At 44.3% G+C, this 13350-nt stretch overlaps 1 protein-coding gene across 4 annotated transcripts in view; it reads left to right on the forward strand.

The window, feature by feature from the left end:
* The window catches only part of Ttll11 (tubulin tyrosine ligase like 11), a 240725-nt gene that overhangs the window by 98711 nt on the left and 128664 nt on the right, over positions 1–13350 (forward strand). For 3 of the 4 annotated variants that reach the window (XM_048813143.1, XM_048813145.1, XM_048813144.1), the window contains exons 5-6: positions 4062–4157; positions 4926–5041. In XM_048813143.1, the coding sequence (XP_048669100.1) occupies positions 4062–4157; positions 4926–5041 (212 nt within the window). The remainder of the gene's footprint in view (positions 1–4061; positions 4158–4925; positions 5042–13350) is intronic. The other variant, XR_007351190.1, reaches the window with a different exon arrangement.

The raw sequence follows: 13350 nt of genomic DNA on the forward strand, positions 1-13350 counted from the left end.
AGTTTGGATTTGTTGGACTGAGATGTTTGAGATGTGGATAAGGAATACAGGAAGCAAAGCTGCAAATTTGTTATACAGCAATAGGTGTATAACAAATTTGCAGCTTAAAACCGCAAACATCCACTATTGCACAGTTTCTGTAGATCAAGGATCTAGATATATATAGCTAATTGCCTCTTGCTCAAAGTCCACCATGGGGCTGCAATCCACAGGCTGGCCAGAGCTGCCGCCATCCCAAAGTTGCTAGGGGATCCTCCTCCAAGCTCACTCACAAGGCAGTTAGCAGGCCTCAGGTCCTCAGGTTGGCCAGAGAAATCAGTTCCTTGTTGCCTGGGCCACTTCATAGGGCACGTTGTCGCACAGCAGGTGACTTTCCTCAGAGTGAAAGAAAGCATCCCAAGATGGAAGCCACAGTTCTTTTATAACCTAATGTTAGAAGCACCATCCTATCCTGCCTGCCCTGTTCTGTTTGTTAGAAGAGGTCACTAGATGCAGCCCACACTCAAGTGGGTGGAGGAATTGCCCGAAGACACAAATACTAGGAGATGTGAGACTCATTGGGACCACGATAGAGACTGCTGACTGCAGGTAGTGAGTTTGGATATGTCGAATTTGAGGAGTCTGGGAACTTCCAGATGAGTGGATAGCTCTGGGCCTCAGGAGAGAATTCTTTCTTATTGGACTGTGGCTTGGAGCCTATGCATAAATTTACAATTAACTGCTCAGGGCCCTTTCCAACTTGATTTGAAGCTCCTAGAGGTCAGTCAAGAAGGACAGCTATTTTTAAATCCCCCAGGAAACCCCTCTGGTAAAAGGTGCTCAACACATAATTGCTGGAGGAATTTCTCAGCGCAGTAGAATTTCACATGGTTAAAAAGTTGTCTCTCAGGGTCCCAGTAAGCCCAGTGACTTGGGAGGCTGAAACCAGAGGATCCCAATTTCTAGCCCAGCCTCAGCAATTTAGTGAGACCTTGTCTCAAACTAAAAACATAAAATAAAAAGGGCCGAGAATGTAGGTCAGTGGTAAAATACTTCTGGGTTCAATCCCCAATACCAAAAACAAAAACAAAAAACAAAAAACACCTCTCTATTTGATAATTCCTGCTCTGCCACCGTTAAAGAGACTTAGAGAGATGTCTTTCCCTTTCTAAACTGCAGGTGACTACATTAGTGGTTTCTCAAAAATAAAGTTTGAAAGTATCCCCCTGGGAATCCTCATATAGAAAAATAGGTAACCGTTGATCCTCCCTGCTTTCCCAGAAGAGAATTCCATTTTGAAAACAAAAACAAAAACAAAAACTGGACCCAGTGAATTCCCAATTTTTTTTGCCAGCAGAGACTTTCTGGGATTATATGACAAGATCAAATATAAGCCCAGTTCTGTGATTCAGCTTACTGTGATCCATACCTATCCATGCCTGAATATTTCGTTGATCTTTTGAAAGGAAAAGAATTCATATTTCCTTGAACTTGTGAAAAATATAATAAAGCTGTCCCTCATTAAACACATACGAGGTGTCAAGCACTGTGCAAAATGCTTTCCATTGCATGATCTTTATTTGATCCTGACTCCCCTACTAGAGTGTAAACTCTAAGAGGCCAGGCACTTCTCCTAGTTCACTGTGATATTTCCAGCAGCTAGGAACATAGGAAGCTTTCTTGCGACATAGAAAGCATTTGGTAAATACTTGTCAAATGAATTAATTAAGATTAGTGAGTGCTGTTCATATTCCTATTTTACAGATGAGGAAACGAGGACTTATAGCTACCAACTAACTTGCCTATAGTCACACAAGTTAAAGGTAGATCCAGAATATGATTCCAAAGGATAATAATCCCATTTCTTGGTGAAATTGGTAGGAAACTGGAAAGGGAGTTAGCATATATTGAGTACCTTCTGTATGATGAGCATAGGCCTAGATGTTATTTTCACTTCTGTTACCAATGACTCTGGGAACCGTTTTTCAGATGAGATTGCTGAGGTTCAGAGAGACTAGCTATTAGTGTAAGAGACAGAGATGATGGGAGCCTGGGTCTTTCTAACTCCAAAGCATTCCTATACAAGACAAAACACATTAAAAATATACATCAAACTTCAGGTTCTGGAAAATATAATGTCAGTGGTTACAGGCTAATATGGTGGACAAGGTACCACCACATCCTTCTCCAGCTCCCAGCATTTTTATGATTTGCATTCATGGATCCATTGGGGGATGGAGCTGCAAAGAATCCTCCGGGCTGAGAAAGCTCAGGCCCAGACTTCTAAGATGTAGCACAAAGTAAGAGCTGATGACTGAAGATGATAAATGTTGGCACCACAGCCTGCTGCTCTCTGTAGCCTCATCACCGCCGCACGTCTCAGACCAGATCTGAAGTTGGACTGATGATGTCACCAGGGTCCCTTAAAGGCCTCATCACTCATACCCACTTGTCATATATTATTAAGCAGATCTATAATACATGGAACATTTTCTACTGAATTTCCATTCCTTCCTTTTCATGACCAGGGAAAGAAAAATAGAATGAGGATGACTTTTCCCAACTTCTCATCCTTATTGCCCTTCATTGTAACATAATTTCATCTTGAATCATTCCCCGAAATGGTCATCCAGGCTTGGATTTCATTAATATAGATGAAGCTGCAGTTTAATAATTATCATTTAACTAATGCATATTCTATATAGACAAGTAAATGGATTCCCCTCATCTTTTCTTCTGGAGTCTACAGAGGAGGGGAGTCTACAACCGTATCGTTTTCTTTTTCCTCTTTTATTCTCCACCTTATTTTTTAGGACTTTGGGGTTGTATAATCATGTTTAGAAACTTTCTACATTATCACTTCTCTAGAGATAATGAGAGTCCTTCTGAGAATCTGAAGTCCTCGTCGTTCGAGTCAGATTCTCATTAGGAGCAGCGATCTCAAAAATGAGGACTTATCCAGGTGAAGGGCTGTTTAAGGCAGAGAGATGAGGATGCACGTGGTGGCTGAGCCCCACCTACAGTAGGGCTCCTAAGGAATTAAAAGAAACCAGAGTGGCCAGTAGAAGATCTCTCCAAGGCAGGCAGGTGCTGAAGTCAAGGACAGGCGTGCAACAAATGAGCTGCAGGGAGTCTAGGGTGCAGGGGCCACTTCAAGGGCTGGTGGCCTGTGGAGCTCTACCACACAGTGCCCCTCATTCAGAAATGGCTTCAGTCCTGACTTTAGGCTGCTGTCATCATCATGAAATTGTTAAGACTTTTCCAGCAAGGGGTCCATGTTTTTATCCCATACTGGGTGGCAAATATCGTGTAATCAGTCTGCTTAGGCTGGAAAGCCAAGGCTATCCCTTACTAGGTAGGCAGGGTTGGGGGTACCCAGGGTCTTTCTGAGGTTCAGTTTCTGCTTCTGTAAGTTGGAGAGTACAGTCCCTCCTTCAAAGACGTCATCATGAAGATTCAATGAGATGACGGATGAGGCCTTGGTGCACTGCATAGTCACTGGTACCTAATCCACAGCCCCCTCCTTAACTATCAGGACACATCTGGATCACCTGAGGGGTTGATTGGACCCCCCTGAGCGAGTCTGACTCAGCAGGTGGGGGTGGTGAGTGTGCTGGATTTGAAAGGGTTCCTTGCGTGACAGTGATGTGTACTCTAGGTTAAGAAAGGCAGCCTGAGGTTTTCGGAGATCTAGCTAAGAAGTGACTTAATCAAGGAGGGCAGAAGCAAAGGCAGAGGGAGAAATTGATGGACTACCACTAATCCTTAACATAATAAAAACCCTGTTAAAGAGGACAGAGGTCATCGCTTTACAGCGCTCTGGACGACACAGATAGTGCTGAAATGCACGATGGGAACGCATCCCATTACCAAGGTTTCTATAAAATTTTCTGCTATCCATTTGGTCTGACAAGCACACCCAGAGGAGCAGGGACCGTGGACAAGAGCAGCCAGGGTCAAGGCCAAGGTTGGGGACCACGTTTGAATTTATTTTCCCCTCAACGACTCGAAGACCATACTCAGTTCCTGCAAAGAAATTGGGGCTGGAGGGAGTGATTCTGAATCATGTTTATTCTGCCCAGATCTTAGGCTTTGACATTCTCCTGATGAAAAATCTGAAGCCCATACTACTTGAAGTAAATGCAAATCCCAGCATGAGGATTGAACATGAGTGTGAAGTAAGTACTCTGAGCATCTCCTTGACTATATTGCGATAAAACCAAGGGTTCTAACTCTCAAGGTGTCCAATTGGCTACAGAAGACTCAGCTCTCTTGAATTTTTACAGCAAAGTTCTGTTCGAGTGAAATCATTTTCGTTCTGTTGAGCTCTGAACAGAGTCTATTAATATAAGACCTTTCCGACCTATGGTAATTTCCCAGCATGCCATTCTTCCCATTTTTAAGGTCTGGAAACTTAGAAGCAGCTGAGCCTTTCCATCAGTTTTGACATGAACTAATTAGTTAGCCTCAGGAGATGAACTAATTGAAATTCTATGAATATGATTTAGCCATGTCGACATGCTCAAATCACTAAGATAAATAGTACATTTAACAGTCGTTATATTTTTCTCCGCCCCCCAAAAATGCATTAAAAAACTGGAAGGAAATACTCCCAATATTAGTATTGGATCTTGGGGGAATTATCTGGATTCCTTTAATTTTCTTAACCCCTTTCTCTATTTCCAGCTTTTCCACAGTGAGTATGTATCATTTTGAACATCTAAAAAGCACAATGTTCTTTCTTCTCTTGGTGTGTTATGTTAATTTACAAAACGGCATTGACATTCCTAAGGTAGTATAAAGGGAGCACTTTAAAAATTCTCCTCTATAGATTAGCACAAGCAAAACAGTACAACCCCACAGGCTAGCTGGAGTGATGGCATACTGATAGCCGCTTGGCATTGAATCACGGTCCCACTGTAATGCGGAATCCTTACCCATTCAAGCTTTCTCCAGGGGTGTTCGAAAATGTCCCCAGCCTTGTGGATGAGGAGGTGAAAGTGGCTGTGATCAGAGACACGCTGCGCCTCATGGACCCCCTTAAGAAGAAGAAAGAGAACCGGTAAGTATTTTCTGTCATTCGTTTCTGTCAACTCTGCTTCCTAACTGTTTTGTGTCCTAAGCAGGTGAGTCAAAGGAACCTGTTAATACATGAGATTTGCATAATAAACAATGGAATAAATCACCTTTTCATTTCATAAACATAATCCTCCAAGCAACCAGTGACTCAAAGTCAGGACTAATCTGACAATTGGGGTTCAGAATGAATTTCTAACTGACTGTTATCTAAATCCGTAAAGCTCTCACTTTCCCTCCGTGATAGGGGCGTGCACACCACTGTTCCTGGGGTGCTTTTCTTTGAAATCCTCAAGCACAGAAAAGGTGGAATAAAAATGCAGAAGAGGCCACAAATAACTGGATGTAGTTAGTTACTTCCTTTTGACTTTCTTCACAGTATTGATGTTCTTGCCTGTAAGCTGCTTTAGTTTCAAAATTTGCCAAAAAATGATGTGATGAACTTCTGACACTTGTATGGTACTTACAGGTTACAAGCCTCCATCCTCATCCACCCAGTGGGACGTTATGTGGGGACACTGGATGGGTTATGTTCCATGTCTCCCCCACCCCCCACCCCAGTCGCCTTGGAAATGAATGACATTTCACTTGGGTATTTTGTTCATTCTGTTTTTGCCAAATTCCAGGTTGTCACAAGGTAGTTAAGTAAATATCATTATTTATGTTTTGGGCAGAAAGAACAAAGCCAGGCATTTCACAGAGCACGTCCCATACCCCTGATATATCAGATCAACCCAAGTGCTCCCAGACACATAAGCCATTCTCAGCTGTGCTTCAAGACCTGGGGGGATCCTGGCTTCCCCAGGCAAGGGCTCTTTTGCAGGTTCCTGAGGAAACTCCAACTGGGCTCAAGCCCAAATATCGTCAGGGCCACCCTACAGCGGTGCTTCTCTCGGCTGCACATTGAAACCATCTGGGGAGCTTTCAAAATGCCAGTGTGGGGACCCCCCCCCCGCCCCGCCCTTACAGAAGCTGGCCTGGGCTGGGGGTGGGTCACAGATATTTTTCGGTTCCCTAGATGATCCTGCTGCGCAGCCGCGGGTGAGCAGCACTGCGCCTACAGGCCATGCGCTCTGCAGGGTTCGGCTTCATGGCCTGTTCAGCTAAGGTCTTCCCAAGTGAGTCCTTCACTGAGCGAAGCGCGGGTGACCCTCGCTGAAAAGGTTCCACGTGTGGTTAGTGTGAACCAGTCCTGCCAGGTATGGCTTCAAAGCAGTGGTGTGTCAGGGCTGCACAATCCTCTGAGCAACTCAGACCTGAGGGCAGTGGAACAATGTGCTACCTGTATGTAATGCCATCCCCTGGGGGAAGCCATGGTCGGTGGCAATTTGGTTAGATTGTTATAAAGCTCATCTCTCAAAAAAAGTATTGATCTCGGAGAGATCTGGGTGGCTTTCTATGCCAGTATAGCATGGTGGTGTGGTTTATTTTTAGGATGACCTTGACACATTCTCATTCGGATTCTTTGGGTGGGAATGAGAAGTTCAAAAACCAGATGTGGCCTGAGCCTTCTTAACCTCTGCCACCAAACATGAAGAGATGGGAGGTTTCCACTGTATTCCGCAATTAATGGTATTTAAACAAAATTAGCATTCTTTTTCTCTTTTTGGTTGTATTCCTTTACCTACACCTATATAATCTGTATGAGCAGCAGGTCTGCAGTGTAATAGCAGTGGGACACAGGACCATTGATTGGGAGGGATGAAAAAGGCATTTTACAATTTATCAAGTTATAAGTAGCAGCATCTCATTTTTAATTTAAAATGCATTGACTTTTTTATTGATAAGTAGGAACAGTTAGAACTTTAAGAACCTGACTTCAATTCTAATATAAAAAAAACCCTTTCATCTCACCCTTTTCTTACTTACAATGTAAGGGTACATTTTAATAGCTAAATGCCATTTACTGGTATTTTTCCTTAATTTCACTTTATTTTATTTTTTACCCAGCAATGGTTATCTATAAAAGCACTTTGTAATCTATAAAGTGCATTTATGCATAAGGGATTATTATTATTCATTTGAACTTTACCATGCAGAGTAAAAGGCTGAAATTATTCTCAACTCCTTTGTCTAGAAATGTTTCAGGAATAAATTGAAAAAGCACCAGGTTTATGCCCACAGAAAATGCAGTGTTGTAATGCTGAATCCTAAGTCCTGTTCTGAGACCATGTCACTCCACCTGCATTAAATGATGTCACATAGACTTCCAGGATGAAAGTTACCTTTAGAAGCAGTTTCTAGTGTTTGCATGGGATCTGACCTAAACCTTAAAACAAATGCAATCCTAGGTTTGCCTCCAGCTCTGGAGCAAAAGGGATCAGAAATGTCCCTCATTAGTTCCTCCTTGGGGACTGTTTATCATCCAGACTGTCAACGTGGGTTTTCCCTTGCCCCATGCAAATTGAGAGAACATATAGATTCCCTGAACCCCCCCAGCTCCCAGCCCACTCTGGAAAGATTCAGAGACACATTCCAGGGGGCACCAGACATGTATCCATGTGTTACATCTCTGCACACCCCCAGTCTTATAGCCTGGGTCCTTTTCTTGGTGGGAATAAAAGTAGTCCCCAGGCATTCTAAGGAGAGAGGAATTGGCCCTGCAGATACCCACCGTGGCATGGTCAAAAGCACTTCCTCTTGAGCCAAATAGACTGAGATCTGAATCCTGACTCTGTCATCAACTGGTGGTGAGACCTTGGGGATATTGCATAGTTGTTTTGAGCCTCAGTTATGGGATAATGACATTAAACGAAACAATGAGGAAAAGTTTTAATATATGGTAAGCACGTTATAGTGTGCTCATTTTACTAATCAGTGTTAGAATTATCTGCTAGACATGAAACAAACAGCAAAATAATACTTATTCTCTTTCCTGATTTTCTTAATGTAGAATTTTAAATTTAGAACCACTGACATATCTTGAAACTGGAGCTGTAAGATCACTGGGGTCCAGAACTGACATTGGGTCTGGTTACCAATGGGAGGTTCTGTTCCCAGGGAACAAGACGTTGCTGGGCTATATTTATTTGGTGGGTTAGGAGAAATCAGTTTTGGTTACTGAAGGAAAAAGACAGCTGCCATGTGAAACTATTTTGACTATGGTAACATTTAGCAATTATCTAGTGACTCTCTTGATTTCCATACTAGGGTTCTGTGCAGGCACTGTAGGAACGTGGGAAGGGGGCTGATGGGGCAGGATTCTGGAAACATCATCTATATGGAGGCCAAATTCATCCATTGTAAAATTGACCATTTTAAAGTGTACAATTTGGGGGCTAAGAGTGTAGCTCAGTGACAGAGCACTTGGCTAGCATGTGTGAGGCCCTGGGTTCAATCCTCAGTGCCCTACACACAAAAAAAGTACAACCCAGTGACATTTAGTCCATTCATAATGTTCTGTAACCATCTCTCCACGTGGCTCCAAAATGTTTGACATTCTGAAAGAAAACCCATCCCATTAAGCACCCCATTCCCCCACCTCACCCTAGCTCCTGAGTCCTGGCAACTACCTATCTGCTATGGATTCCCTGTTCTGGATATTTCATGTAAATAGAATCGTGTACTGTGCAGCCGTTGCTGATTGGCTTCCGTGATTCAGCACAATGCTCTCAAGGGTCACCTGTGGTGCAGCGGGTGCCAGGACTTCAGTGCTCCTCATGGCAGACAGACCATATCTACTAGGCAGACAGACCAAATCTCGGCATCCATTTGTCAGTGTTGGACATTTGGGTGGAATGTCCCTTTTCCGCCAAAGGGTGCTGCAGTGATTACATTTTAGTTCTCTACTTAAGATTTCACTTAAGGGAAAGGGTCTTCCCTGCTATAAGAAGGTATTAGAGCCTCTGATTTATTCCTCCATTTTCCTGAAAGAAGTGCAGATCTTAGATATCATCATGCCAGTTAGCTCCCTGGTTTGAAAAATCTCTCGGAAGCCGTCCTAAGGGAGGATCAGCCATGCTGGGGTGAAGGCTCTCATCTCTGACCACTGTGCTGTGGATGTGGCCAAGTTGCTTCATTCTCAGATCTTTTCTGTAAAATGGGAATCAAGGTACCTCCTTGGATGGATTGTCATGGCCGTGGCATAAATGATGCACATCAAGGACTCATGACATCTGAGAGCCTTAGACAAGTGCTGGCTCTTGGAGTTCCCAAGTGGTCCTATCCAGCTTTTCTTTAAGATCATGCTGATGGAGACGGGTAACTCACAGCTCCCGGGGCAGCCTATGTGAGATGTGAACACAGTGGCTCTGGCCCCCTGAACCACGTGTAAGGAAGATCACTAACTTGCCTCAAGTCACAAAGCGTCTCACTGGCAGAGTAGGAGCTGGATCTGGACTCGACGCTTCTCACCAGTGTTCACTCCGCCTGCCACGGGCTGCCCTGGCCTCAGTTCCTCCTGCACGTTCAAAGCTTTGCTTTGAGGATAAGGGGGAAAATATGGAAAATCAACAGATATTTGGATAGCCTGAGTGTGACTTTTCTTTAAAACCCAGCAGAAGCAGAGGGAATAAATTGCATTCCCCAACTGTTTTTTTAAGACAAGGTAATTATTCCATCAATTGTTTAAATTTTGGAAGGTCAATTTACCCCTGGGGAGTCATTTTTCTGGTACTGTGCTCCTTTCTCTGAACACAGGTATCTCTGGTAACTGGAGCCCCTTCTTAGGATCATAAAGCCCCAAAGTAACATAAATGAAGGCAGAGACAGGGTTGGAGAAATCCGAGGGGGGTTGTAGGCATCATGCTGCTTCGCGGTGCCTGGGAGCTGGGTTGTCGACCGCTGGCCTCTTATTCAAAGGTATCTATTTAGAAAATGACTTATATAAGGCCCAGAAGCCCCCTTTCCTATGGTTACATTTCACAATCCCCTTCCTGTTTTACGTACCTCCTGTCACCATAACAACCAGGTTTGTTGTAGAGGAAGAAGTCAGGCTGCCTGCGCGCCATTGGTCCCAGTCAGAGATGTTTGTCTGCTGAAGGTTTTCCTGGGAGCCCCGGCTTCCCTTCTTACCTTGATTCCGAGCCACGTTTAGAACCAGTAGATGAATCCCCCCAATGGGTAGATTCTATATAACAAGGAGGAGAAGGGTGGAACATTCTAAGAGAATGCAGAGCAAGGAATGTTCAAGCAGTTGAGGTCCATGGCTTGGCCTTATATGATGAAGGAATATGACTTCGTCCAATAATATAGAAGAAGAGAGAAAGTATATTAATCAGAAAATTTCCAGACCCCGGCCCCTGCCCCTTAAGTCGGTGGTACTTCTTATTGAAATCCCCCCAATGATAGGGAAACTGCTTTCCCAACTATCTCCACTAAGCATGCCATCATAAGTAAAGGACATTATCTTTCTGACTGGAAACAGACTCTTCCAGAAGAATCATCTAACTGTCCTGTCAGATGGCCCACCCATGTGTGCACAGCTGACCCTTGAAATTCTGGGGTTCATTTGATGCCAAGGATTCCTCTGTGGCCAGACCCTATAGATCAGCACACACTGACCCCAAGAACCTTTGAAGATTTCATATAAATTATAAGTCTGGGTCACAGAGAGGTGACTCCTTGCATATTCATTTGCATCTCATTTGCGCCATGTGTGGATTAGAGAAACAGGAGTTCATTTATTTTGAGTGTTTATTGAGCACTTACTGTGTGCCAAGGGGAGGACTATAGAAGTGAATGAACCCACAGGCCAGAAGGGGAGGCAAGACCCACACATGAATATTTATAAGGTGAAAGGTTGCTAAGAACAGTTAATGCAAAGACAAATTGCCAAGGGAAGATTATTTCCTGATGGGAAGAATTTTTAAAAACAGAAGAAATGACCCTTGAGCTGAGGTTTACAGGGTGAGCAGGATTCAAAACACAAAAAGGAGAGGAAGGGCGATCTGTTGAAGGTAGGCACAGGCACCGGGTTCTGTGGGGGGATTTGAAGAATTCAAGGTGCATGAGGCAGATGCTGGGGGGGGGCGGGGCTTGATGGAAACCTGGAGACCAGAGGGGACATCTGAGAGCCTTGAGTGGCAAGAAAGAAGTCACAGCTTGTTTTGTCCCTGGGAATGCATGAAGACCGTAAGAAGATCTGAGCCCAGAAACAGCACACCACTCTGTGTATATGTGCACTCCGCCTGGAGAAGGGTCCAGAAGTTTGATTATTTGAGATCAAAGTGTCCCATCGTCACCGGAGGCTCCATACAACTTGCCTGAGGTTAGGACTTTGTGGCTTAGGGATACACTAGCTCCCTGCCTCAAGGACCTCGGGTCCAGGTGGCCGTCAGCAAACTAGAAAAATGTGCCTGTGTTTTCCAGGAAGATTGGCGAGAAGATGACTAATGACAGGTGTATTGTTTTACGTGCAAGAAAGGAAACAAGATGAGTCTCTTCCGTTTGGAAATGTTGAAACATTAAGCCAGAAGTAACCACTAAAAGCCTCTTTTGCATGAAGTCTGTTGAGAGGGAACCATTTCCAAGACTTATAGGGAAGGTGGAATTTCCTGAGCTGATGTGAGAGTGTCATTTAAGAGGGCCATTAGGCAGAATCCCAGCCCCTCTCCCGGCAGGTAGGCACGTGCTCCCTCTTGCCTGTGTGAGCAGCAGATGGGAAACCAGACAAGCATATGGCCAGTCAGTCACCATTACTGGGGACATGGCAGTGCTGACTTCTGCATGGGCCCTCCCAGAGTCATTCCACACAGGGGTGGGGTAGCTAATGTGTCTGGAAATGTCTTTCTGAGTTGCTCCTTATGAGCTTTGAACATTTGTGTGTTTCTAAAATCAGGAACTTTTAGCTTCTTGGAAGGACACGGTGTGGTCTGGGCTCAGGAGTCCAAGTTTTGGTACCCAGTTCTACTTGGGTACAAAGCAGAAATATATATATATATGAATAATAGTTTCTGCTTGGCCTGTTTCATAAGGAACTGTTGTTTCTGGGGTGCTTACTGTGGTCAGCATGGTGACAAATATTTGCATTTGTTTCTATTTTGTCCCATGACAGCTGTATGCAGCAGGGGCCATGAAGACTTCTGTTTTTCACATGAGAACTCTTAGGCTTGGAGCGGTTGAGGGACAGGCCCAAGATGGCCCCACTTATGAGACAGGCTGAGATTGAAAGCATCCGTGCAGCTCTTACCCCGTGAGGATGGACCTGAAAGTACTTAGCACGCCCTCTGCCACCAGAGCTTCCTTGAAGCTTCAAGCAGGACCCACACATGGGACAAGAGGGAACAGCACCAGATAAAACACTGTTTGTGTGCAGTTGTGTGTCCCCCGCTGGGGGCGAGGTTGAAGTTTGGGAAGAAGGCAGGCCAGGCCAAGGATTAGGTGGAACCGTATGAATCGTTGATATTAGACCTTTTTTGGAATCCAAGCATGGCAGGCCCACAGGAGGTTCCTTGGCAGACTAGATCCCAGTCCTGCTTCCCGAAAGGCATTTTAGTGTGAAAGGTGCTGCTTCTCTGCTGCCCATTTCTTAACTATTTTTTTTTCTCATAAAAGTATGTGTAGAGGATAAAGTCTCCCTCCAATTCAGCCACTCAAAGTCAACCTTTGCTAATTTTTCAGTTGAAAAAAAATTTGTGTGATTTTCATCTAGATTTTATAGTGGAGGCCATCCATCTGTATAATTTTTGTAGACTGCTTTTATTTTTCTCCACTGGATAGGACCATAATGTCGCCTTATTAACAACTCTTGGTAAACAACGTTTTCATCGACGGCTGGATTGGAGTTTGCCTTCCTATTGGAGAGTGTTTGGTTAATTTCTAGCATCTTGGGCTTCAAGCTTCTCTACAAGGAGCACACCGTCTTGGGAGAGAGCTGCTGAGGAAGCAGGGAGGGAGATCGGCCCGTTTCCATACAGAGGTGAGAGCAGGGGGCGGGGGACAGGGCTGCAGTCAGATGCTGTGGGGTAAATCCTGGCTCTTCCGTTGATAGCTGTAAATGGTACAGTCACCTCCCCCTCTCTACTGTGGCTTCTTCATCCATAAAAGGGAGTTTTCAGTTGGATGTTTTTAAATCTGCAAAGCAATGAGGAAGTTCTTAATTTGGAGGGAGGGAAAGAAACTGTTGCTTATTCCTAAGAGACTACTTGTCATGGGAAGTGGCCAATCTGAATGTATTTAAATAAATTGAACAATATATGTAACCTGGAGGTTTTTGTGGTGTGTGTGTATGTGTGTGTGTGTGTGTGTGTGTGTGTGCGCGCGCACGCATGCGTGCATGTGTTACAAAAAAAGTGTGAGGAAAGAGGTGGTTAAGTAAGTGGGAAGACAGCTACAGCAGTGACAGGTTGATCTTTG

Source organism: Marmota marmota, unplaced genomic scaffold (genome assembly GCF_001458135.2).
Source record: "Marmota marmota marmota unplaced genomic scaffold, marMar, whole genome shotgun sequence".
Lineage (NCBI taxonomy): Eukaryota > Metazoa > Chordata > Mammalia > Rodentia > Sciuridae > Marmota > Marmota marmota.